Source organism: Physeter macrocephalus, chromosome 11 (genome assembly GCF_002837175.3).
Source record: "Physeter macrocephalus isolate SW-GA chromosome 11, ASM283717v5, whole genome shotgun sequence".
Lineage (NCBI taxonomy): Eukaryota > Metazoa > Chordata > Mammalia > Artiodactyla > Physeteridae > Physeter > Physeter macrocephalus.
The window spans coordinates 76,915,562-76,938,290 of NC_041224.1; the positions used below are offsets into that span (position 1 = coordinate 76,915,562).

At 47.9% G+C, this 22,729-nt stretch overlaps 1 protein-coding gene across 1 annotated transcript in view; it reads right to left on the reverse strand.

The window, feature by feature from the left end:
* Positions 1-1,180: 1,180 nt before the first annotated feature.
* PGPEP1L (pyroglutamyl-peptidase I like) overlaps positions 1,181-22,729 on the reverse strand; it is a 51,252-nt gene continuing 29,703 nt past the window's right edge. The window contains 4 exon segments of the mRNA XM_028495220.2: positions 1,181-3,620; positions 3,623-3,801; positions 13,823-14,049; positions 15,067-15,189. Of these exon segments, the coding sequence (XP_028351021.1) occupies positions 3,562-3,620; positions 3,623-3,801; positions 13,823-14,049; positions 15,067-15,189 (588 nt within the window). The 3' untranslated portion in view covers positions 1,181-3,561.

Below are 22,729 nucleotides of genomic sequence, written 5' to 3' on the forward strand. Positions count from 1 at the left end.
GCTGAGCTACGTGTGGCATGTGTGTTCACACATGTCGCTGGGAGGTGTTCTGCATGAAGACTTCGCTCTATTTCTGACAGCTGAACCTTCTCGGCATGCAAATTGCTGGTGAACGGGGAAGCTATTCTGTTTCTCACTCCATTAAATCAGCCAGAAGAAAATGTGAATACATAAAATATAGAAATCTGTACTTGATTTTTGAATGATGTGTAGACTTTTCCACTGACAAAAGTCAGGGCAGGTTTGATCTGGGTGACTCTGGGGCAAAGGACTTTCTGCACATTTTCATGTCCTTGTTGGTCCCTCACAGCCAGCACACCTCCTCAGAGAGTGCAGCTGAGGCCATAGACATGCACACAGGATGCGGCTCCCTGGCGCTGCTCAGAAACGTTAGTTACTTTCCAGCCAGCGAGCTTGGCCTGCCCCAGGGACTCTACAATCTGGGCATCGTTATCTTTGCCAGGGGGAATGGTTATGGTAGGAAGTGTTCTAAGGAAACAAGCTGTACATGTTCTAGAATCAAACCTGAGACACATCAGGAAGACAAGCTCATCATTCATTAAACTTTGATCATGGGAAATTATACTCCAGTAATAAAATCAGGCTACTGGACAAAGCGCTAATTAGCAAGGTGTAGGCAGCAGAAGTAAATGAAAGGCCATGCCTACTTAAGACCTGGTGAGTCTCAAATACTTGGACCTAAACAAAAAAGAGGGGACTCTCAAGCTTGGCATTGCCCCGGGGTTTTGCTTACCATTGTCACGGAGTGCCTGGCACTCAGGGGACCCTCACTAGATGACCGATGACTAACAGCAGGCTCATATCTGAGGCCTGGGTGGGTGTCTGGGCTCTAGTGGGGAGGACACAGGAGCCCTGCAGGATTCCCACGTTCCCCGCTGGGTGATGCCGTGCTTCCAGGCTGTGGAGGCGCAGTCTGCACCTGTCCTCAGCCAGAAGAGCAGCAGTTTCTTCTGAGGATGAAGGTGCTGGGTCTTTAGAAGTGTTAGACCCTCTCCCCACCACGCCACTGCTTAAGCCCACAATCCAGCAGGGCTATTTCCATATTTACCCTCACAGGTCCAGCAACAAGCCCACATTCAGTAAAGTTTCCTCTCATCACTGACGGACTTTCACATCCATTCTCTCACCAGATCTTCACAACAACTCTGCAAAGGAAGGATTTTTATTACTCTGTTTTACAGATGAGTAAACACACAGATATGTCCAAGACCCCCAGCTATTAAATGACCAACCCAGGGCTCAGCCTTTTGAAGCTGTGTCAGCTTTCAAACTGTCTCAGAACTGCTGCGTATCAGCCATAACTAAACAGACCCCAGTGTGTATCAGCGGGGGATGGCAGGCCACTTAGACCAGGATGTGAACTGGGCCTCTGGGGTTCTCCCTAAAAAACCCTGGAGGCCACAGAGGGGAGATGACAGGGACGTTCATCAAGAGGGAGCTCTGGGCCTCCAACTGGATGACATCTAAGAGTTTGCTTGGCGCCAAGCCATACGCATTTTACAATCTGAAATAACACTGGAGCCGGGTCCCAGAGGACGCCTGCTTGCCACCGTCCTGAGACAGAAGCTAAAATAAGGGGGTGTCCCGGGCTCTGGGTAGCAGGTGTTTGCCTACAACTACAGAAGGCTCTCCACATTAACAGCCGTGCAGCAGGACCTATGCTTGTTGGCCAGACCATCCCACCCCACTTGCTGCCTTTGATCTGCTACAGTAGGACTTTGATCTGTTTTATGGCAAGTGAGCCAGTTTCATTTGCAAAGGGGTCCTGTAAAGTCTATTACAAATGCACAAGTGTGCTGGAGGGCTAATGGTAAAGCGAGTTCCTTTGCCCAGTTCCTTTGTTATTAAGGTGCAGCTGCTTTTTCTTACAGTGAATAAATCTGGGTACTAAGTGACGATGATTTTTTTTTAATGGAATTAAGTGGAAAATGATAGCTGTGAGCATACCAACATAAGAAGAAATTTCCCAGAGCTTAGCCACCTTCAAGCTCTTTCTCCAAAATACAGTGTTGCTAATGGGGTTCCCAATGGAAATTTGCCCCCAGAAAACACTGGACAAGTAAAACCTTGCTGTGAACAGCTTGGAACCGTGTCATAAAGGCAAAATGAAAGATGAAAAGGGGAGGTTCTGTTTCTTAAAAGGTAGGGATAACACTGACCATGGCAGAGAAGCTAAACCCAGCTATTAACCTTTGCTTTAGGACCAAACACTACTGGGGGAATATAAAGTGATACAGCTGCCATGGAAAGCAGTATAGCTGCTCCTCCAAAAAAGTAAACATAGAATTACCTTATGATCCAGCAATACACACACATACACACACACACACACCAGGATTCTAACAGATATTTGCACACCAGTGTTCATAGTAGTAGTATTCACAATAACCAAAAGGTAAAAGCAACCCAGTGTCCATCAAAAGATGAATGGATAAACAAAATGTAGTCTATACATACAATGGAATATTATTCAGCCTCAAAGGAAGGAAATTCTGATGCATGCCACAACATGGATGAACCTTGAAGACGTTATGCTCAGTGAAATAAGCCAGTCACAGAAGGACAAGGATTCCATTTACATGAGGTCCCTAGAGTAGTTAAATTCAGAGATGGAGGGTAGAATAATAGATGCCAAGGGCCGGGGGTGGGGGGAGAAGGGTGGAGACACTGTTTAATGGGTACAGAGTTTCCGTTTGGGATGATGAGAAAATTCTGGAGATGGATGGTGGTGATGGTTGCACAACAAGTGAATGTACATAATGCCACTGAACACTTAAAAATGGTTAAAATTTTGTTATGTGTATTTTACAATAATTTTTTAAATAAAGTTAAAAAAGAAAAAACCAGGGCTTCCCTGGTGGCACAGTGGTTGCGAGTCCGCCTGCCGATGCGGCGGGCGCGGGTTCGTGCCCCGGTCCGGGGTGGGGGGGGGGGGGTCCCGCGTGCCGCGGAGCAGCTGGGCCCTTGAGCTATGGCCGCTGGGCCTGCGCATCCGGAGCCTGTGCTCCGCAGCGGGAGGGGCTGCAGCGGTGAGGGGCCCGCGTACCGCAAAAAAAAAAAAAAAAAAAAGAAGAAGAAACCAAACACTAAAGACTCAGTGGCTCACAAGCTGCCCACAGCACCTGGATGCACAAGCTTGGAGGCCCAGAGTGGGGCGCCCAAGTAGCAGCTGCACCTGCGTTTCCCACGGGTCGGCCAGTCGCAGGCCATCCCACCACACGGGGCTCGCAGAACAGGTCTGGGGTCCCAGAAATCTGGGCAGGATCACACAGGCCTGCTGCGTAGACTTTTAAGAGGAAAAAAAATTACTAGCATTTCATTTTATTGTCCGGAAAACCGTAACTGAAGCTAGTTAAGCCCTTGTGAAATGTCTGCCTTTCACAGTGTTCTTTCTTCTGACCATAAAATAACCCTTTGTGATTTCATTGGGCTAATTCAGAACTTTTTTTCCTCTGTGTAAACTGTTTTACAAGCAAAATTGTAAAAGCCTCTCAAAGCACAGTTGAACTCTACATACAGGACTGAAACATTTAATTTTCTCTAAAGGAGCAGTCTCCCAGTTGGTTCCCCCTGTCTGGAATCACAAAGGCTGAGTTTCTGTGAACCAGGCATTGAGACCTGGCTTTCTCAGTCTCCTCCAGCATTTCCTGGATGATAACTCGCAGGGCTTTTCCCAGCAGGCTAGCCGGAAGCGAAGGAGATAATGGAGGGACATGGACGAGCGCCGCGCACCCATTTCCATGATGCAAAGACAGGTAGTAGGTGTAATCGCAGACATACCTACAACCACACAAAATGCCAAGTTACTCCTCGGACCAGCCTCTAACCTCAGTGAAATGTAAGCAGAAGCGGCAATGCAGCGTCCGCAAAGCATGAGGGAAGACTGCCACCAGGGAGACCCAGGTTTTGTTCTTCTGCCAAAGAACATGCTGCTGGGAATGAGCCATGGAGAGACCGGCTCTTGGCCTCATGTCCAGCAAGTGGCTGAACCCTGGAAGGGACCAGATTTTCAACCAACTAGTCCAAAACGTTCTCCCCTCAACCCCGTGAACCTTTCTCATTCATGTCTGCATTGAGTCATTTTGCTGTCACAGCTGCTCCAGGTCTTTGCTCACAACCCTGCAACCTCCACCTTTAGCAGGAGTTAACATAAATCTTTAAGTTAAGGGATCCAGAGATAAGACAGGAAGACACAAAAAAAAGAAGGTAAGAAACAAACAAACAAAAAAACTAGATGGAACTAGCTGGGAACGAGATGGCCACAAACCTGACCTCCAACAGACCCTGGGTCTCATTATATGTTGATTTTTCTAAATTAGCATATTAAATGACACATCTACCGGCTGCCATAACTGGACATTAAGGACAAAAAAAGCATTAAAAAGGGGGTGGCACTCCACTCCCCTGAAAAAGCCCTGCCCCTTCCCAGGCAGACTTCATGCCTAAGCCTTCCCATCATTAGCCTCACTTCTATCTTTAAAATTAAATCCCTCTCACCAAGTGGGTGATAAATTGATCTGTAAACTTAGTCCCTGCTTCTCCAATCTCTGCCCGCTGAATAATGCTTAACCCAAGCAGGAAAAAGAACCTTCTCGCGCTGAGGCAGGGCACGTCGGCTCGGCTAGGGCCTGAGCAGGGTCCATACAACTTAATTTGGTAACAAATTCTGGCATCCAACAAGGGGTGCATTCTGTCTGTTAACTCAGGGTTACTCACTGACCCAGGGCCAACAAAGCCGGCTAAATAACTGAGCTGTTTGCCCCAGTTCTCAACTGCTGGGCCAGTAAGGGCTACTAAATTAAGCCTGAGATTGAAAAGCAGCCAAGGATCAGGCAGGTGGAACACTCCTCAGGTAAAGAACATCTCTTTGTTTCATGTGTGTGACATAAGCCCTAGTCTCTGCTCTTGATATGAGTGAAGCTTCAATCTCTGTTCTATGTGGTTTTGTTTGTCCTAATGCTCTTGGAAATACGTGCCACGACTGTGGGCACGCGTTGAGCACTTGAAGGCCACTATGGCGTTTGCCACCAAAAAGGATAAGTTGGTCATGCACCAGGGTAGATGAGCACTGGGTACCCTGCCAACCAGAAGCAAATGTCCGTGTAAGCAGGCACACTGTAAAGCATTCACAGCCTCAACCTCTACAGCGTTCCCACCTCTAGGGTATAGTCAAAAATCCAAGAGCACACCTTTTGTGTTGGTTCCTCTTGCCCTAACTTGCCATCCCGGGGCAAGGTATACGTCTCTGTTGGGTAGGTCCCTCCCCACTACCCTCCACCACAGATCCCTAGGAATCCCTCCTCTGAGACGTGAACCCTTTAAAAATCTTGTTTTCATCAGACTTCAGGAAAATCAATTTGTCTAGTTGGGGAAGGAAGAGGAGGACCCCCAAACTGTCCAAAGTCCTAGGGCCCTCGTAGCTGAGAGTATAGAAAACTGGACACATACCAAATGGGCATTCGGCCTCCCTGCCTGATTACCTGTAACGGAGCAGGGACACACCTTTTGTGAACAAGCCTCCCTGACTACTGGAGAGGCTCTTCATCTGAGCAATTTATCTGATTAGAGAACCCTTATTTCCCACTCCCCCTTCACCCTATCTCTGGGGACTGCTTTCTGAAAGATATCTCCTACAGCCCCACAGAAGGTCTGGGAACATCTAGTTACCGACTTAAGAGGGGCTTTATAAGGACTTCCCTGGTGGCGCAGTGGTTAAGACTCCGCGCTCCCAACGTTGGGGGCCCGGTTCGATCCCTACTCAGGGAACTAGATCTCACATGCGTGCCGCAACTAAGAGTTTGCAAGCTACAACTAAGCAGGCCACGTGCCAAAACTAAGAAGCCGGCGAGCCGCAACTAAGGAGACTGCCTGCCGCAACTAAGACCCTACACAACCAAATAAATAAAATAAACGTTAAAAAAAAAGGGAGGAAAAAAAAAAAAAAAAAGGGAGGGTGGCTTTATAACTAAGGCCCTCTTGGACAGTGTCTCCCCTTCCAGCCCCTGCGAAGATTGGTTCAGGTTTCAGTTAGAGCTCCTAAACCACTTGGTGTGGGTCAATCTTGTGGGATCTGCATAGCCACTGGGAAGTTGGAAACAGACTAAATTAGGACTCCCCAGTATGGGTAATCAAGCCTCTATCCCAGTGAACGCTGTTAAGGTGCATTCTCCATAACTGGAAATTCTTTGAGTAGCGCCCACTAACAGGGAGACAGCTTATTTTCTTCGGTAACACCCCATGGCCCCAATATAAACTGGCGGATGGAGAAAGTCGGCCAACTAATGACTCTCTAAATTCTAATACTATTCTTTAATTTGACCTCTATTGCCAGCGTTAAAAAAAAAAAATGGGATGAGATCTCCTATGTCCAATTTTTCATGGCCCTTAGCCAAATAAAGGGCTTCTGGAAAAAATGCAAGCCTAGTTCAAATTTCTCTTTCCTGGAATTGGAATCTCAGCCTGAGGATCCTCTTGACTTCCTCCCTCTGCTAAGGGGAGCTGCCCCACTTCCAACAGTTCACCTGAGACTCCTGAGTCATCGACATGTACCCTTACCTCTCCTGAATCCCCGACGCTCTCTACTCCCTCAAATTCACCACCTCCCCACCTGATGCCCCCTCTTCCGCCCAATGGGTGGTCCCCCTCCCCGACTCTTTCACCTCCATCTCTCAGTACACCTTCCTTGGGGACTAGTCCAATGCACACCTGTAGCAGCATTCAGTACCAGCCCTCTGGAATCAGTAAGCTATTCCCCCTTCAGGCGGTTCCCAATGCAAAGGGCGAACTGACCACTGCGTAGGTACCCTTCTCTTCCTTGGATCTCTATAACTGGAAGGATCGATCCAAGGGTTTAAGGGAAGACCCCGAGGGAGCCCTTAATTTAGTCTGGGGAATACTGCACACTCATCTGAGTGCATACCCAAACCCTCCTAAACATCTTATTGTCTGGGGAAGAAAAGGTACTGATTATAATTAATGCAAGGGAGGAAGCTGCTAAGAACAATCAAAATAACGCGGGGCATGCTGTATACCAGCCTGGAGTCCAGGCTGTTCCCGACATGGACCCTGGGTGGGGCCATCTAGAGGAAAATGGTCGGCAGCGCCTCACACATTTCAGGAATTCGATTCTGAAGGGCATTCAATCAGCGGGGAAGAAACTCATAAATTGGAGTAGGTTCAAGGAGTCATCCAAGGACTGAAGGAAAATCCCTCAGCCTTCCTTGAGCACCTAAGGGGAGTGCCTCCGAGTGTATACAAACATAAACCTGGTGTCATTGGAAGGGCAGGTCATTATTAAGTACCATTTTTTTTTTTTTTTTTTTTTTTTTTTTTTTGCCGTACGCGGGCCTCTCACTGCTGTGGCCTCTCCCGTTGCGGAGCACAGGCTCCGGAGGCGCAGGCTCAGCGGCCATGGCTCACGGGCCCAGCCGCTCCACGGCATGTGGGATCCTCCCGGACCGGGGCACGAACCCGTGTCCCCTGCATCGGCAGGCGGACTCTCAACCACTGCGCCACCAGGGAAGCCCAAAGGCTGACTTTTTAGTCAACACAGGGGCCACCTACTGGGTCTCGAACACCCAACAAGGCAAAATGACCAAAGATAAATGTAAGATAATGGGAGTGAAAGGGAAGCCGCAGGAACGCAATATTATAGAGCACCTTGAGTGCGATGTGGAAGGCAAAAAGTTATCTCACTGTTTCCTGTATGTCCCTAATTAGGAATGCCTAATTCCTCTAATAGGAAGAGATTTACTTATATAAATTGGGAGCTACAATTTATCTCAGAGACACAAAACTTAACATCAAAATACCTAAGACTCCCTTCCATTCCAAAACGCTCATGCTACAACCCTCTGCCAAGAAAAATGGCTCAATAAACCTTGAGGGGATTAATCCCTCAGTATGGGCCCACGACACTGTGGGCAGAGCCAGGAGGGCACCACCAGTCGTGGTGAAGCTGCGACCCGCCTACAATCACCCAAATATAAAACAATACCCATTAAGCAAAGAAGCCCTAGCGGCCATTAAGTAGAAAGTCTACTCAAACAAGGGCTTCTTAGACCCTGCCATTTTCCTTGCAACACTCCTAATCTGCCAGTAAAAAGAAAAACCAAGAGATATTGGCTAGTTCAGGACCTCCAAGCTGTAAATGAAGCTATGGAGGAAATTCATCCAGTGGTGCCAAATCCCTACACCTTACTCTCTACCCTAAACTGCGAAAGGATTTGGTATTCAGTGCTAGATTTAAAAGACACCTTTTGTGTGCCCTTAGCCCTGTAATCTCAGTACGTTTTTGCATTTGAATGGCAGGTGGCAGCATGAGAAAACAACATTTTTGCTGGATGGTTCTGCTCTAGGGATTTAAAAACTCTCCCACCCTTTTCGGAAAGGTTTTAGCTGAGGCTCTTAGTGACCTTGAGTTAGAATAAGGGACCAGGACTTCCCTGGTGGCACAGTGGTTAAGAATCTGCCTGCCAATGCAGGGGACACCAGTTCGAGCCCTGGTCCGGGAAGATCCCACATGCCGCAGAGCAAGTGAGCCCGCATGCCACAACTACTGAGCCCGTGCACCTAGAGCCCATGCTCCAGAACAAGAGAAGCCACGGCAATGAGCAGTCCGCACACAGCAATGAAGAGTAGCCCCTGCTCGCCTCAACTAGAGAAAGCCCACACGCAGTAATGAAGACCCACCGCAGCCAAAAATAAAATATTAATTTTTTTTAAAAAGAACTACTATATTTCAAATATGTGGATGACATTCTAATTGCTACCCCACCAAAGAGCTTTTCGACCATAACACAGTTAATGCCTTAAATCATCTGGCCGAGAGAGGATATAAAGTTTCAAAGGAAAAAGGCCAAATCTCCCTCCAGCAGGTAGAACACTTAGGATTTAATAACAGAAAAGGGGCACAGAGCACTAACTAAGGAGAGGAAAGAACATATTTGCCAGATGGCATCCCTAGTACGAGAAAACAGCTCCAGGGTTTCCTGGGAATGCCTGAGTTCTGCCACATATGGGTCCCCAATTCTGCCTTAATTGCTAAGCTCTCGTAAGAACAATTAAAAAGGAAGGACCTTGACCGTTTTGAGCAGACACCCAACTGTGACTGGACATTCCTAAAACTCAGAAACCATCTCATGAGAATCCCCGTGTTACCTTTACCCTATCTGAGTCTCCCCTTCCATCTACATGTACATGAGAGAGGAGAAACTGCCCTGGGCTTGCTTAAACGAAAACTTGGACCTCTGACTCAGGTTGTAGCCTGTTTTTCTAAACAATTGGACCAAACTGCTAAAGGATGGCCCCCATGTTTACAGGCTGTAGCTGCTACTTCTCAGCTTCTCAAAGAAGCTAACAAATTAACTTTTGGACACAGCCCCTGACCATCTGGACCCCACACCACCTCATAAAGGTAAAGGGGGGCAGACTGGTTATCCTCTGGTCAAACCCTCCAAGTCCAAGCCATGCTTCTAGACAACCTGTCTGTGACTCTGAGGCACTGTAATGTCCTTAACCCTGCCTCCTTGCTACCTCAGACAGGTCCAAAATTAACTCATGATTGTGAGGAAGTTATGGAACAGGTTTATTCCAGCAGGGCTGACTTAAAAACCTTCCCTAGAGAGAAGGCAGGATTGGAATGGTTCACTGGTGGGGGTTGCTTTGCGAAAGATGGAAAACAAAAGGCAGGCTACACAGTGGTTTCTGTCACCGAAGGGGTGGAAGCTAAAGCCTTGCCCTCTGGCTTCTCTGCTCGGAGGGCTGAGTCAATTACCTTAATCAGAGCACTAGAACTGGGGAAAGGGAAAGTTGTCAGTATCTACACTGACTCTAAATATGCCTATTCAATCCTACACGCCCATGGGGCCATCTGGAAGGAGAGCGGAATGCTGACCTCAGGGAATAAACAGATTAAAAATTGGGGGGGGGGTGAATTATGAGGCTGCTGGCGGCTATACTCCTGACAAAGAGTATAGCCTGTATTCACTGTAGAGGCCATCAAAAGGGAGAAGCAGAAATTATAAGAAGAAATAACAGAGCAGATATGGCGGCTAAACAAGCAGCAGAGGGTGGGGACAGACTTCAAACGTCACTCCTACTGGTACCCCCAGATCCTAACTCTTACACTCCCATATACACCCCAGAAGAAAGAGAAAAGCCTTTGAGATGGGGCTATTTTAAAAGCTCAGAATATCAGGAATGGATGGTTAACAGTCATGGACAGCCTATCAGCTACCGCACTCCAAACCATCCGGGAAGCTCACCAGAGCACACGTTACGGGCAGGAGGCCCTGTGTCAGTGGCTCACCAAATCCATGACTACTCCCAACTTCTGAAGTCTCCTTAAACAAGTAGTTGAAGCTTGCCCTGTCTCCAGAATAACCCCAACACTTACCGCCCACCAAGGTCAAGGGAGTGACCCCCACCCAGTATAGAAGCACACATCCAGGTCAAGACTGGAAAACTGATTTTACAGTAATGCCCCGGGCACAAGGAAATTTTTAGATATTTGCTGGTTTTGACTGACACCTCTGGCTGGATGGAGACATTCCCGACCCAAACCAAGACATTCCCGACCCAAACCTCGGAGATCTCTAAGGCCTTGCTCAAAAAAATAATCCCTCAGTTTGGGCCCCCTAAATCCATTCAAAGTGACAGTGGGCCCGCCTTTGTTTCTCAAATTACTAAGGAAGTCTCTAGAGCCCTAGGAATTAAATGGAGTTTACACTCTTCTTGGAGACCACAATCTTCAGGAAAAGTAAAAAGAACAAATGAAACTCTCAAAAGAAATTTAGCCACACTATGTCAAGAGACTCATCAACCTTGGGTCTCCCTTTGCCCCACAGCACTTTTGAGAATGCAATTAGCCCCTAAAGGAAAGCTCAGGTTAAGTCCATAAGAGATCATGTACAGGAGGCCCATTCCTGAAGGACCGGCTACAAAGCCAAACTTAGGGATATGAACCAAATGAAATATGCCTTACAGAGAGGGGAAATAATCAAAGCTTTACACGCCTAAGGGAATCAGGAATTACCTTCCCCTTCTGACATGGTTTTATATTCTTTGTACCCTGGGGATTGGGTTTATTTGAAAACCTGGAAGGCTGGAAATCCACAAGAGCAGTTAGACCCCCAAGTGGACAGGACCTTATCTTGTCATCTTGACCACTCATTCAGCTTGACAACTGCAGGGCATAACTCCGTGGGCCCACCATACCAGAGTGAAGACGGCACCTACACCTGAGGAAGAAGTTACTGAGCCATGCACTCAATACACCTGTGAACCTGTCACACACCTTAAGTTACTTTTGAAAAGGACTAACTTACCAATAGATAAGTATTGTGGTGGACAGGCTTATTAGTTGGCCTTGTCATTACTATTGCCTTACTTGGCTTCTGCTGTTCTGCCAAACCCCCTCCCTCTGGCAAACACCTCCCCTGTCCGTGCTGGACATATGGGATATTAACATTGGAAGCAGGATGAGTGGCCATTATTGTCTACTCGTTCTTCTCTGCTCTATCTATCTCTTACAACCGTCCACGCAGAATGGGAATTCAATGCAATAGTAAATTTCTCGAGAATTATAGCCTGTGGACAAAATCTATCCCAGTGCTGGATCTCTCACCCCCACTCTCCAAGTGACACCTATGGATTAAAGGTATTGCATTTTACCCCTAAGAATGATAACCTCACTCCCACCTTGGCTAAACCTACCCCTCTTGAAGTTCATATCCCATCCCTAACGCAGCTTCCCTGCTTGGATTCCCTCTAAAGAACACAAAGCACTCACTCTAAAGTGCCATTGCTCTGATCATCTTGCTGCCACTGTCCCTATTAAACGCCCCTACCAAAGGGAGTAACTTGCAATAACACCTTAGGGCTGCTCTGGACTCTGATCAATGCTTCTTCCATTATCCCACAATTTAAGTACCCCGGGATTGACTCCTGTGGAAATCTCAACTGTTGGTGCCCTCTGAACCAACGTGATGAATACACACAGGGACTGGAAGGGAGATGTACTTATTGGAGAGGGAAAATGCCAGTTGTCTGGCATTTAGTATATGGCCCTCCGAAGGCCTGGGGAAAAGCCACTAGTCAAGAATCCCTCAGTAACCCCCACTATGCAGGTGGGCCTCTCTCCCCACACTGCAAAGGCACCCCCTCTTGGGCTAGCCACTTATGGAGGTGGTTCAACTCCCCAGAACATAAGCTCCCCCTGGGTACCTGTTCCTTTGTGGCCCAAGAATAAACCAACTGCCCCATCAGACCAACCCCAACTCCTCCTTCCCTTCTCTGGGGTGGGCTCTAGCCCTTCCTTGTTTAGATAATGCCCAGGTGGGGGGGACATTGCATGCCAGGCCAGCTAAATTCTCGGAACCTAGGTATAACCATTCATAATATCACCCTGCCCTGAGATAAAAGAGCAATTGGACTCATTCTGGCAGGAATCGGGACTGCTCCAGACTAGCAGCTCCCTGGGGAGGCGTCGCATACCATGAAATCACTGTACAAAATCTCACCCAGGCCTAATTGCTATTATCCTCCTGCTTATCTTTGGGCCTTGCCTCCTTAACTGCCTTGTCAACTTCCTTAGTAAACAGCTTGAAGCCATCAAACTTTAGATGATACTCACACAAGGGTACAAGCAACTGGGACTGCAGCTTGGCGACAGTCAGACTTATTTTAGGCTAGTCAGGAACAGTTCTGCTCCTCTAATCCAGGGAAAAATTATGCTCATGTTCAGCAGGAAGCAGTTCGGAAGTCAGACCTTTGCCCTTCAACGCCCCTCAACAATGAGGAGCAATAACAAGGAAAGGGGGATTTTATTGCCAGAGCTGCTCCAGGTCTTTGCTCAAAACCTGCCAACCCCCACCTTTAGCAGGAGTTAACATAAATCTTTAAGTTAAAGGATCCAGAGATAAGAAAGAAAGCTACAAACAAACAAACAAAAGCAGGTGGTACTAGCTGGGACCAAGATGGCCAGGAACCTGACCTCCAACAGACCCTGAGTCTCATTATATGTTGATTTTACTAAACTAGCTTAATATGCTTAATAAGACTCACCTACTGGTGTCCAGGACCAGCGATTAAGGACCATAAAAATGATTAAAAAGGGGGTGGCACCTCACTCCCTCAAAAAAGCCCTGCCCCTTCCCAGGCAGACGAATGCATATGCCTCACCTCCCCGTCATTAGCCTCACTCGACCTCTCTTCGTCTTCATCTTTAAAATTAAATCCCTCTCACCAGGTAGGTGAGAAGTTGATCTGTGAACTTAGTTCCCACTTCTCCATTCTTCGGCCACTGAATAAAGCTGGAACCCAACAGGAAAAAGAACACTCAGAGGCCAGGCCAGAGGCCAGAACACTCAGGGTTCATAGGACTTAATTTGGTAACAATTTGTTCATTCATTCTTTGCAGGGAGGAGTAACTATCTCCTAGGGGGTCAGAGTCTGGAGAAAAAAAAGGTAAATTAATCTTCATCTGGGCTAAACCAGAAGTTAATTCACAACTTTGCCAGCAATAAATAAAAATAAAACATCCACAAAATGTTAGTGGCCCTCAACATCCCCATCCCACCCCTTCGCCTCTGCCAGCCACCAGGCCGGTGAGTGGGAGGGGGCCTCGGAACCAGCCCTGGGCGTGAGCGAGCAATGGGCCAGTGTGCAGGGTGACTCTGGGCTGTTCCCCACTGCCAAGCACCCAGCTGGATGGCACAGGATGGCACATCCCAGGAGAAAGGCTGGTCAGAGGCCACTTCAGCCCTTCCTCCTCCCCTACGTGCCCAGGAACAAAACGCACCTGCCTGCGTCTCGGGAAAAGGCCACCTCCACGCCCTCGACCACCACGCGCCTGCTGACTGCCCTCATGCTGACTCCCGAAGTGATCACTTCTGGGCCATCCGGAAGGCACACGCCGCGCTCAGGGTGGAAGCCCCGGATGTCGGCGTCCACGTAGCCCCAGTTCTTGCCGCACTGTTCCAGAAAGATGGCCTTGGCGGCGGGGTCCACACCCACATGCACAACGAGCTGTGTGAACACACGTGGTGGCAGGAGATTAGGGAAACTGAGGTCTGCTCTGCCCCCCAGACCACACAGAGGGAGAGCTCCAGGGTGCAAGACACCTCAACATCCCAAATGTGCCAGCACCACCCCCATCCCCTGCCTGCTTCCCCTGATGAATGTGCTGGAACGAAAAACAGCTGGATAGAAACCCATGTGGCATCTAATTTAAATACTTTTATATTTTAAAATATTCTTACAGGGTAGTGTATTCCCTTTTTCCCTGGGGGATCCAGCTGGTATCTAAGCGTGTCCCAGGAGAAGCTTAGCCTTTCTGTGGAGGCTTCCATCTCTTTTATGAAACTCTTTAATAAAGGAAGTTAGTAACAGTCTAATAAAATATTGTTAGAATTTTTTGAGCCGATTAGTTTTCCTCTTTGAAAAAATAGCTGATTGTTTTATCAAAATATTTGGGGTGTTGTCTTAATGGATTGGTGGTCTGTGTTTTATTAATATTATCTGTTCATCGTATTTGGGGGATATTTGTACCAGCTTCCTATATAATAACTCTGTTGTGGTAAGATAGGCTGGGAGTGATGAAGATGGCCCTCCCCAGGTGGGCCACTCTCCCGTCTCCCAGTGGGGGCTGCCCTCAAACTGCTCTCCTAGGTCCAAGAGGTCCCTACCTCTCAGCCCACCTCACAACCCACCTGCCCTGCAAGGGCCTGGCTGGGACCTAACCCAAGGGCCTCTCTGTTAGGTGGAAACTACCTTTGGGTCCGGGCTGGGAATAAAGCTTCCATTTCTTTTCCTCCTTCTCTCTCTCCAGAGTCTTATTCCAAGATCTACTCTGTCTTTCATCTTAAACTTTTACAAACAGACCCTTAAGAAATCATCTGGGCTCTGACTGGTGGGATGCGGCGGCAGGGTACACTTCAGCCATCAACCCTAGAAAGAGTGTCCTGGGGTTCACAGGTTCTGGGTCTCCACCACATAATCAGCCCCCTGTCCCCCAGCCCAACTGCCTCCCCAGCTGTCATTTACTTGCGGTCGAAGATCGTCCCAGATTCTGGTGACCCTCTGCTTCACCTCTCTGTAATCCACTGGCAGTTGAAGAATCCTCAGCTCCACCTCCATGTCACTCCCCAGACCCAGCTTGGAGAGTTCCTGCAGAAAGAAACAGGTGGACTCACCTTGCTTTACAGAGGGCCAAGGGGAGTTCCTGAAAAGCCAACATCAGGGTCATCCAGTCCATTCTCAGGGCCTTCTGTGGGCCTGGACCCTGCCCTCAAGGAGTGGCGAGGGGCCAACAGGGGGGGCCATGGTTCCTGCCCCACGCACAAGGCCCCACATAGCTGCTTCTGTCAAGGTGCACGTACCCCAGAGGCATGCCTGACCCAGTCTGCAGGTTAGGACATAGTTCACAGAGGGGGTGCAGGGGCGTTCTAGGGGACAGATGGGGGTGAGCCAGATGAAGAAGCTGGAGAAGTGTGCCAGGCACAGGGAACTTAGAACAGGAATTTATCACCTCACAGTCTTGCAGGACAGAAGTCCAAAATAGAGGTGTCAGCGGGGTCATCCTTCCCCTGAACCTGGTAGGAGAAGGATCCTACCTTGCCTCTTCCAGCTTCTGGTAGCCCCCAATAGTCCTTGGCTTGTGGCAGCATAACTGCAGTCTTCACATCACCTCCCCTTTGTGCATGCTTGTTTTTGTGTCCAGCTTCCCCGCTTTATAAGAACACTTCACCCATTACACTCTATAAGGCGGTGCTTTCCAGAAGGCTGATGGCATTACTCTTGCCGAAGTAGAAAGTGCAGGGAAGCCAAACTGTAGTTCTCTGTGGCCTTTATAGAGCTATAGGTGTGGAATGGAGTGCATCTGACATTGGACTTGACACCTCTGTGTATTTTACTTATCTGAAAGACGATGCCGAGGAGACTGAAAGGCCCTGTTTCTGCTTATCAGCTGTTTTCTTTCAAGCCTCTAATCTGATGCTCAAACAGCCGTGACTAGAGGTTGACATTAGAATCCCTCCACTGTTGGATTCTAGTGGAACTCCTGGTCTAGGGCTGCACTCCACAACCAGCCACCTTGACATTTCAGTGCAGGAAATAGGAATAGGCACTCTAGGTGGAATAAATACAGATGTCACACATCGCCTCACATCAGCTCAGGTCATGTTTTGCCATCAAATAGATTAAGGAAAACTTTTAATATTTAGAAATCTTTGGATGTCAGAATTGCAGATAAGGGATTGTGGACCAGTATAAACTTGAACTTGTTCAAGCATCACCATGGAATTATTCTCCAGTATCTTCCTGGCATATTTTCTCTCCCTAACTAGAATATCTCCCTCTTCCTCTTTCCCTCCCAGTTGTCCCTACAGGGAGAGCTGGCAGCTTGGGAGATCTGCCCTGTCACGAGCTCTAGGGACTCTGCTAAGGGGCAGCCAGCCTGCCCTGGAAAGAGGTGACCACTGTCATCCACACTATGGGGCTGGAAGTCCCGGGGCCTGCTGATTTCCCTGGAGTAGTTTGAGCAAGGGGAGGAACAATTGGAGGCAACAGACATCCGCCACTGAGGACAGAGGGCAGACAGGAGGGTAACTGCACCTCCACTGGCTGCAGGCCTCCCAGGGCCTTGGCCAAGCTGCCTGGATGGCTATGGGAAGTCTGCAGCCATCCCGAGGTCACCAGTATGTGTGGTAAGCTGTACCGGTGTTGGGAGGGGGAGCTATGGACTGAAAATATGCCTTCCCCCCCCAAATTCATATGTTGAAACCCTAACCCCCAATGTGATGGTATTTGGAGATGAAGTCTTTGGGAGGTAATTAGGTTTAGATGAGGTCATGAGGGTGGGGCCCCCATGATGGGATTAGGGCCCTTATAAGAAGAGGAAGAGAGACCAGAGCCTTTCTATCTCTGCAATGTGAGGGAGGACATAACCAGAAGGCAGTCATCTGCAAGCCAGAAAGAAAGTTCTCACCAGGAACCAAATCTGCGGGCACCTTGATCTTGGACTTCCCAGCCTCCAGAACTGTGAGAAATACGGGTGTGCTGTTTAAGCCACTCAGCCTATGGTATTTTGTTATAGCAGCCCAAGCTGACTAATACAGGTGAGCTTCCAGTTGGTAATGAGATGAGGCCTGGTTGAGTTTCAGATACATGCCAGTTCATCCATCCAACTCATTATAACTCTTGAAAGTGAAACAGCCAACCTGGGACTGAAGTCAGCATCTGATTTGGGATATTGAAGAACTCCTTCCAACCTGCAGTCATGGAAAGAGTCTCCAGGCACTGACTTATGTGGACACTCTGCTCCCTCAAGCATGTGTTCTCCCGCTCTCTCCCTCTCTCTGTCTGTCTCACAGACACACACTTGGCGTCCTGGGCCATCTACACTGTGACCCATGGCAGACAATAGCATTTTACAAAAAATAGGCCAAGCTGGTGGTCATCAGCAGCCTAAGCCTGGAATGAGGAGGGAACAGGGCAGAAGGGGGCACATGCAAAGCGAGACCCCGACTATAGTGCTGCAGGGAAAGGCATGGGCTTTGGAGTCAGAAAGACGAAGGTTTGAGATCTGGCTCTGCCACCTTTCACTGGGCATACTTGGGCATGTTATTGAGGCTTGGTGCATCTCAGTTTTCTCATCTGTGAAATGGGCATAATTAAAAGCCGGAGGGGTTTTCACAAATGTTAAATGACTCACAAAAAGTGCTCAGCACAGCATCTGGCACAACCGGGGCTTTATATGAGGGATCGATGCTTATAATTAATCCATATTAATTTGAGAAAGTCGTGCAAGAGGGATTTATTGAAAGTGATATTTATTATAATTTGATGAGCTTGGGCCTGTCAGAAGCAGTGAGTAGAACATTCTGCATAAGCAGTCGGCAGGCCACTGGCTGCCATCACCCTTTCTGCCAAGGAGGGTTGGTTGTTTTAGCAAAGAGAGTATCCGTTCTGTGCAGACCAGAGAGAGCCAGGGGTTTGTGCTTTTCAGACTGGCACACTTTCTCAGCTAGAACTGCAGAGTGTTTTGTGCTCAAGGGGGCAGGGACAAAGCCTGGTATAACCGTCACCAAAGTGGAATCCAGGGTACTGTTCTAGCCACAGGAACCACCAGGCTCTGCAGGGAGCTGAGTGCCCATGCCAGGCCCATAATGCCACAAAAAGCCTGAACCCCACCAATCACAAAGGTCCTCAGGAATCAGAGAGTCCCGCCTTCTGCCTTTCTCCCACTTCTTCTTGCCTCCATGTCATCCGAGATCTGGTCACCAGGAACACATGGCAGTTTAACAAAGGGAACCGAAAGAAGGAGAAAAGACACCAGTTGCTCTCTGAATTTTTTTAAAAATCCACCGATACTGTGGCACCAACTGGTGTTGCAAAGCGGTTGCTGTTTTTCCAAAATCTGATTCTTCCCTTATCAAATGAGAGTCTGGGGCTAGTACCAGGAAACGGGAAAGCATTTCTTCACTCAGGCATTCAAGAAAAACGCCCCAAGTGCTTGCAATGCGGTCCTCTGCTAGGGCCTGGTGTGTCCTGGAGGGTCACATTCTCAGGGGAGACGCAGACCAGGAATGGGACGTGATCACAGGAGTCCTGGTTCTGGTTCCAAGGGCTGTGTTTGGCCCCCGCCAGCTACGGAAGCCTGAGGATGAGGACCCCCAACTAGGGCATTAGGAAGGGGCCCAGACCCCACTTTTTCCTCTCCCTACTGTGTGGGTTTGGGCAAATTATTAAAACTTGCTGAGCCCCAGTTTCTTGATCTGCAAAACATAGTAATAAGAGGACCTCCCTCGCAAGGGTTGCTGTGAAGGTTAAGCAAGACTGTGCACATGGAGTTGCAGCCTAAGAGGGCTGCACAGAGGGGGCTCTGACGGGGGCTTCGAGGATTAAAAGAGTGTTCGAGGGAAAGTAATAGCGGGAGCTTGGAGGTATGTGCAAACACCCACCCTCCCTCCCTCCCTCCCTGTCTCCCTCCTTCCCTCTTCCTTCCATTCTCCTCGCGTTCACTTATCCATCAGTCATCAGATGTGGACTAGGCACTCCCGCGTGCAGCCTCTGTGCTGGGCTCTGGCTGAGGGTCTTGGTGTGCCTGTGTGTGCATGTCCAGGGGCTGACCATGGAAGAGGAAATGACAGCTAGTTCTTCTTGACCTGCAGGGCCGGACGAGACCTGGGAACCATCGGGTGCTGAGACCCAGGCCTGGGCTCCCTCTGACCCCATCAGGCTGGAGGTGCTCTGGGGAGAGAGAAACTAAGGCCAGAGCTGGGGAGGGGCTCACCAGGCACAGGAAGAAGCCCACAGAGGTGACAGGAGGCCTAGCATACTAAGTATAGGACAGCCACCGGTGGAGCATAATGTAGCCATTCAAAATGATTTTACAAAGACTTTATTGACATAGGAAAACCCATGAAAAGAAGTAAGTTTAAAAATCAGGATCTCAGACTGTTTCCTGCAGCCATTTATGGAAATGGAAACATACTGAAAATGGTCATCCCTTAAGGGGAGAATTAGGGGAGATTCCTATTTCTTTCTATACTCGTCATAACATTTTCACAATGGAATATTTTTGTGTGTAATATTTTTCTGGCTCTGAAAGCTTAACAAAGAGTACAGTAGGGGCTTCCCTGGCGGCGCAGTGGTTGCGCGTCCGCCTGCCGATGCAGGGGAGCCGGGTTCGCGCCCCGGTCTGGGAGGATCCCACATGCCGCCGAGCGGCTGGGCCCGTGAGCCATGGCCGCTGAGCCTGCGCGTCCGGAGCCTGTCCTCCGCAACGGGAGAGGCCACAGCAGAGGGAGGCCCGCATACCACAAAAAACAAAAACAAACAAACAAACAAACAAAACAAAAAGCAAAACAACAAAAAAAGAGTACGGTAATCAGACTAGCTGCCCCTGGAGCATCCTCGCTGTGTGCAGGCACTACACCCAGCACCTCACCCCAGTCCCCTGATGATGTCACCATTTTACAGATGACAAAACCGAGGATAAGTTTAAAAGAAGGGATGAGTTCCAGGCAGTAGTCACAAAGGAGATGTTACCACAACATTGGGGTCAACTGTTTAGGGCTTGGGATAGTTCCCAGGTCACTCTCCTTTCCTTAACAAAGCCAAGTTCTGTTCTCTATATGTGACGACTGTCCCAGTCTGAGCCCAATATCTTTTGGTTATTCCTCCAAGCTAGTGGGTCTCTTGCCTGAAAAATCCAGTATGAAAAACAGGGACCCCGTAATTCCTAATCCTCTAACTAGAGCAGTTGTCTCCAAATATTTTTGATTGTATGCCCTTTATTGATAAAAGATTTTAGTGTGCACACACACACACTATCATTAGCCGACGTCTTCATGTCTTAAGGCATGATACACACTGCATGTGGGCTTCACTGTTAATAAGTGGATGTATATCTATATTTTCGGTGGTTTTCTTAATTCTTCTCCTTTTTTGGCCAATTTCTTATTAGATTGTTCTTGTTTTTACATCAAAATGTGTCTGGGAGAGAACTCAGATGAGGTTAGGAAAAGGGTCACTTGGCTGTTTTCACATGTTTGTTCAGGTTCGCATCATGTTATCTTATATCTGTGGGGTTTTTGAAGATCATTTTTGTAAGGATTCCTTGATCATAATTTGAGGCTTAATTTAATTAAAACTGGATAATATAATTCTGAAACCCATTAACTGGGCTGAAATACTCTGTAATAAAATAAAGATGATTCAAAGATGGAGGGCCTATCACCATGGTGTCCCTTGCTCCAAGGGTGACACTTTCCCTCTTCCCTCAGGAAACCAAGCCTGTCCAGGGACCTGCAGATGTACAAAGCCAGGTCAGCTTTGGTCCTGCTATGAAATTTAGTTTTATAGACTAAAAACATAGAGATTCACACCCATTAGGATGGCCACTATGAAAAAAAAAAAGATAGCAAGTGTTGGCAAAGATGTGGAGAAACTGCAAACCTTGTGCACTGTTGGTGGGAATGTAAAATGGTGCAGCTGCTATGCAAAACAGTATGGACACTCCTCAAAATATTAAAAATAGAATCATCCTGTGATCTAGCAATCCTATGTCTGGGTACATATATCCAAAAGAATTGAAAGCAAGAGCTCAAAGAGATATTTGCACATTCATGTTCACTGCAACATTATTCACAAAAGCCAAGAGATGGAAGCAACCCAAATGTCCACTGATGGATGAATAAACAAAATGTGATCTATACAATCAATGAAATATTATTCAGCCTTAAAAGGAAGAAAATTCTGGCACATGCTACAATATAGAAGAGCCTGGAAGACATTCTATGCTAAGTGAAATAAGCCAGTCACAAAAAGACAAATACTGTATGATTCCACCTATATGACGGATCTAAAGTGGCCAAATTCATAGAGACAGAAAGAATAATAGTCATCAGGGGTTTGGGGGAGGGGGAAATGGGGAGTTATTGTTCAACAGATACAGAGTTTTAGTTTTGCAAGATGAAAAGTTCTGAATATCTGCTGCAAAACAACGTGAATATACTTAACACTACTGAAATGTACACCTAAAAATGGTTGAGATGGTAAATTTTATGTTTTTAATCACAATTTTTTTAAAAAAACCATAGAAATGGAAATCCTGATATTTTCATCCTGTCCTCCAATGGATCAACTTGCAAACCCCATTTTGGAAATGATTTTGGATCCTCAAGAAGGTGCTGATGTAGGAAGTATTGGAGGACAAGGGGTGGGTGGGCCTGCACACCTCTCACCTCTGCTTAGGAGGTTGGGCAGGAAAGGGTTAACCCAGCAGGCTGTGGCTGCTCAAACTCTGCACATTTCCAAGAAACACCTGTCTCCAGGACTGGCCCTTGGCTGGCTCCTGGGAGAAAGAGCTCTGAGCCTTGGGATGTTCTGCTTGATTAGGACAGTTTTGTATGCCTGTGGCCTTGGGTCACATTGTGCTAGTTTGATTAGAGTTTATGCCAACAGTGTGATTCATGGTGGATGCCTGTTTTTGCTCTGGAGTCTGAGTAGCTGAGGTCAGGCAGGCAGGCACTGCATACCTATGTGACTGACCCCAATAAAAACCCTGGGCACCAAAGCTCAGATAAGCTTCCCAGGTTGACAACACTTCACACCTGTTGTCACATGGCATTGCTGGGGGAGTTACATGTATCCATGCAACTCCACTGGGAGAGGACACTTGGAAGCTTGTACCTGGTCTCTCCTGGTCTTTGCTCCATGCACCTTTCCCTTTGGTGATTTCAGTATGGATCCTTTTGCTGCAGTACACTGCAACCGTGAGTATAACAGCTTTTCTGAGTCCTGATTGAGGGGAATCTTGGAGCCTGAGGGTGGTCTTGGAAACCCCCTGACACAGAGGTATCTCAATGGCTCTTGAATCCTGGCCTCTCCTTAAGAATCATTTCTTCTTTATTTTCTCCTACTAGCTTTTTTTCCAAGCAGAAAAGAAGGCAATTTTCTCTGTTTTCATTCATTCATTCATTCACTCATTCATTCATTTTTTTTTTCAACATTTTTCAAGTCCTTCCTTTGTCCAAGCACTGTGCTGCCTTGTTCCTACCAAGGGTGGGAAATGCCTGTGGAAAGTAAACGTCCTCAGAGCAGGCAGAGGGCGGGCAGGAGAGATGGTACTACTAGGGTCAACTTGGAGGTCACAACTCATTGTGTAGGAGTCAGGAGAACAGGCTTGGAGTCTAGTGGGTGC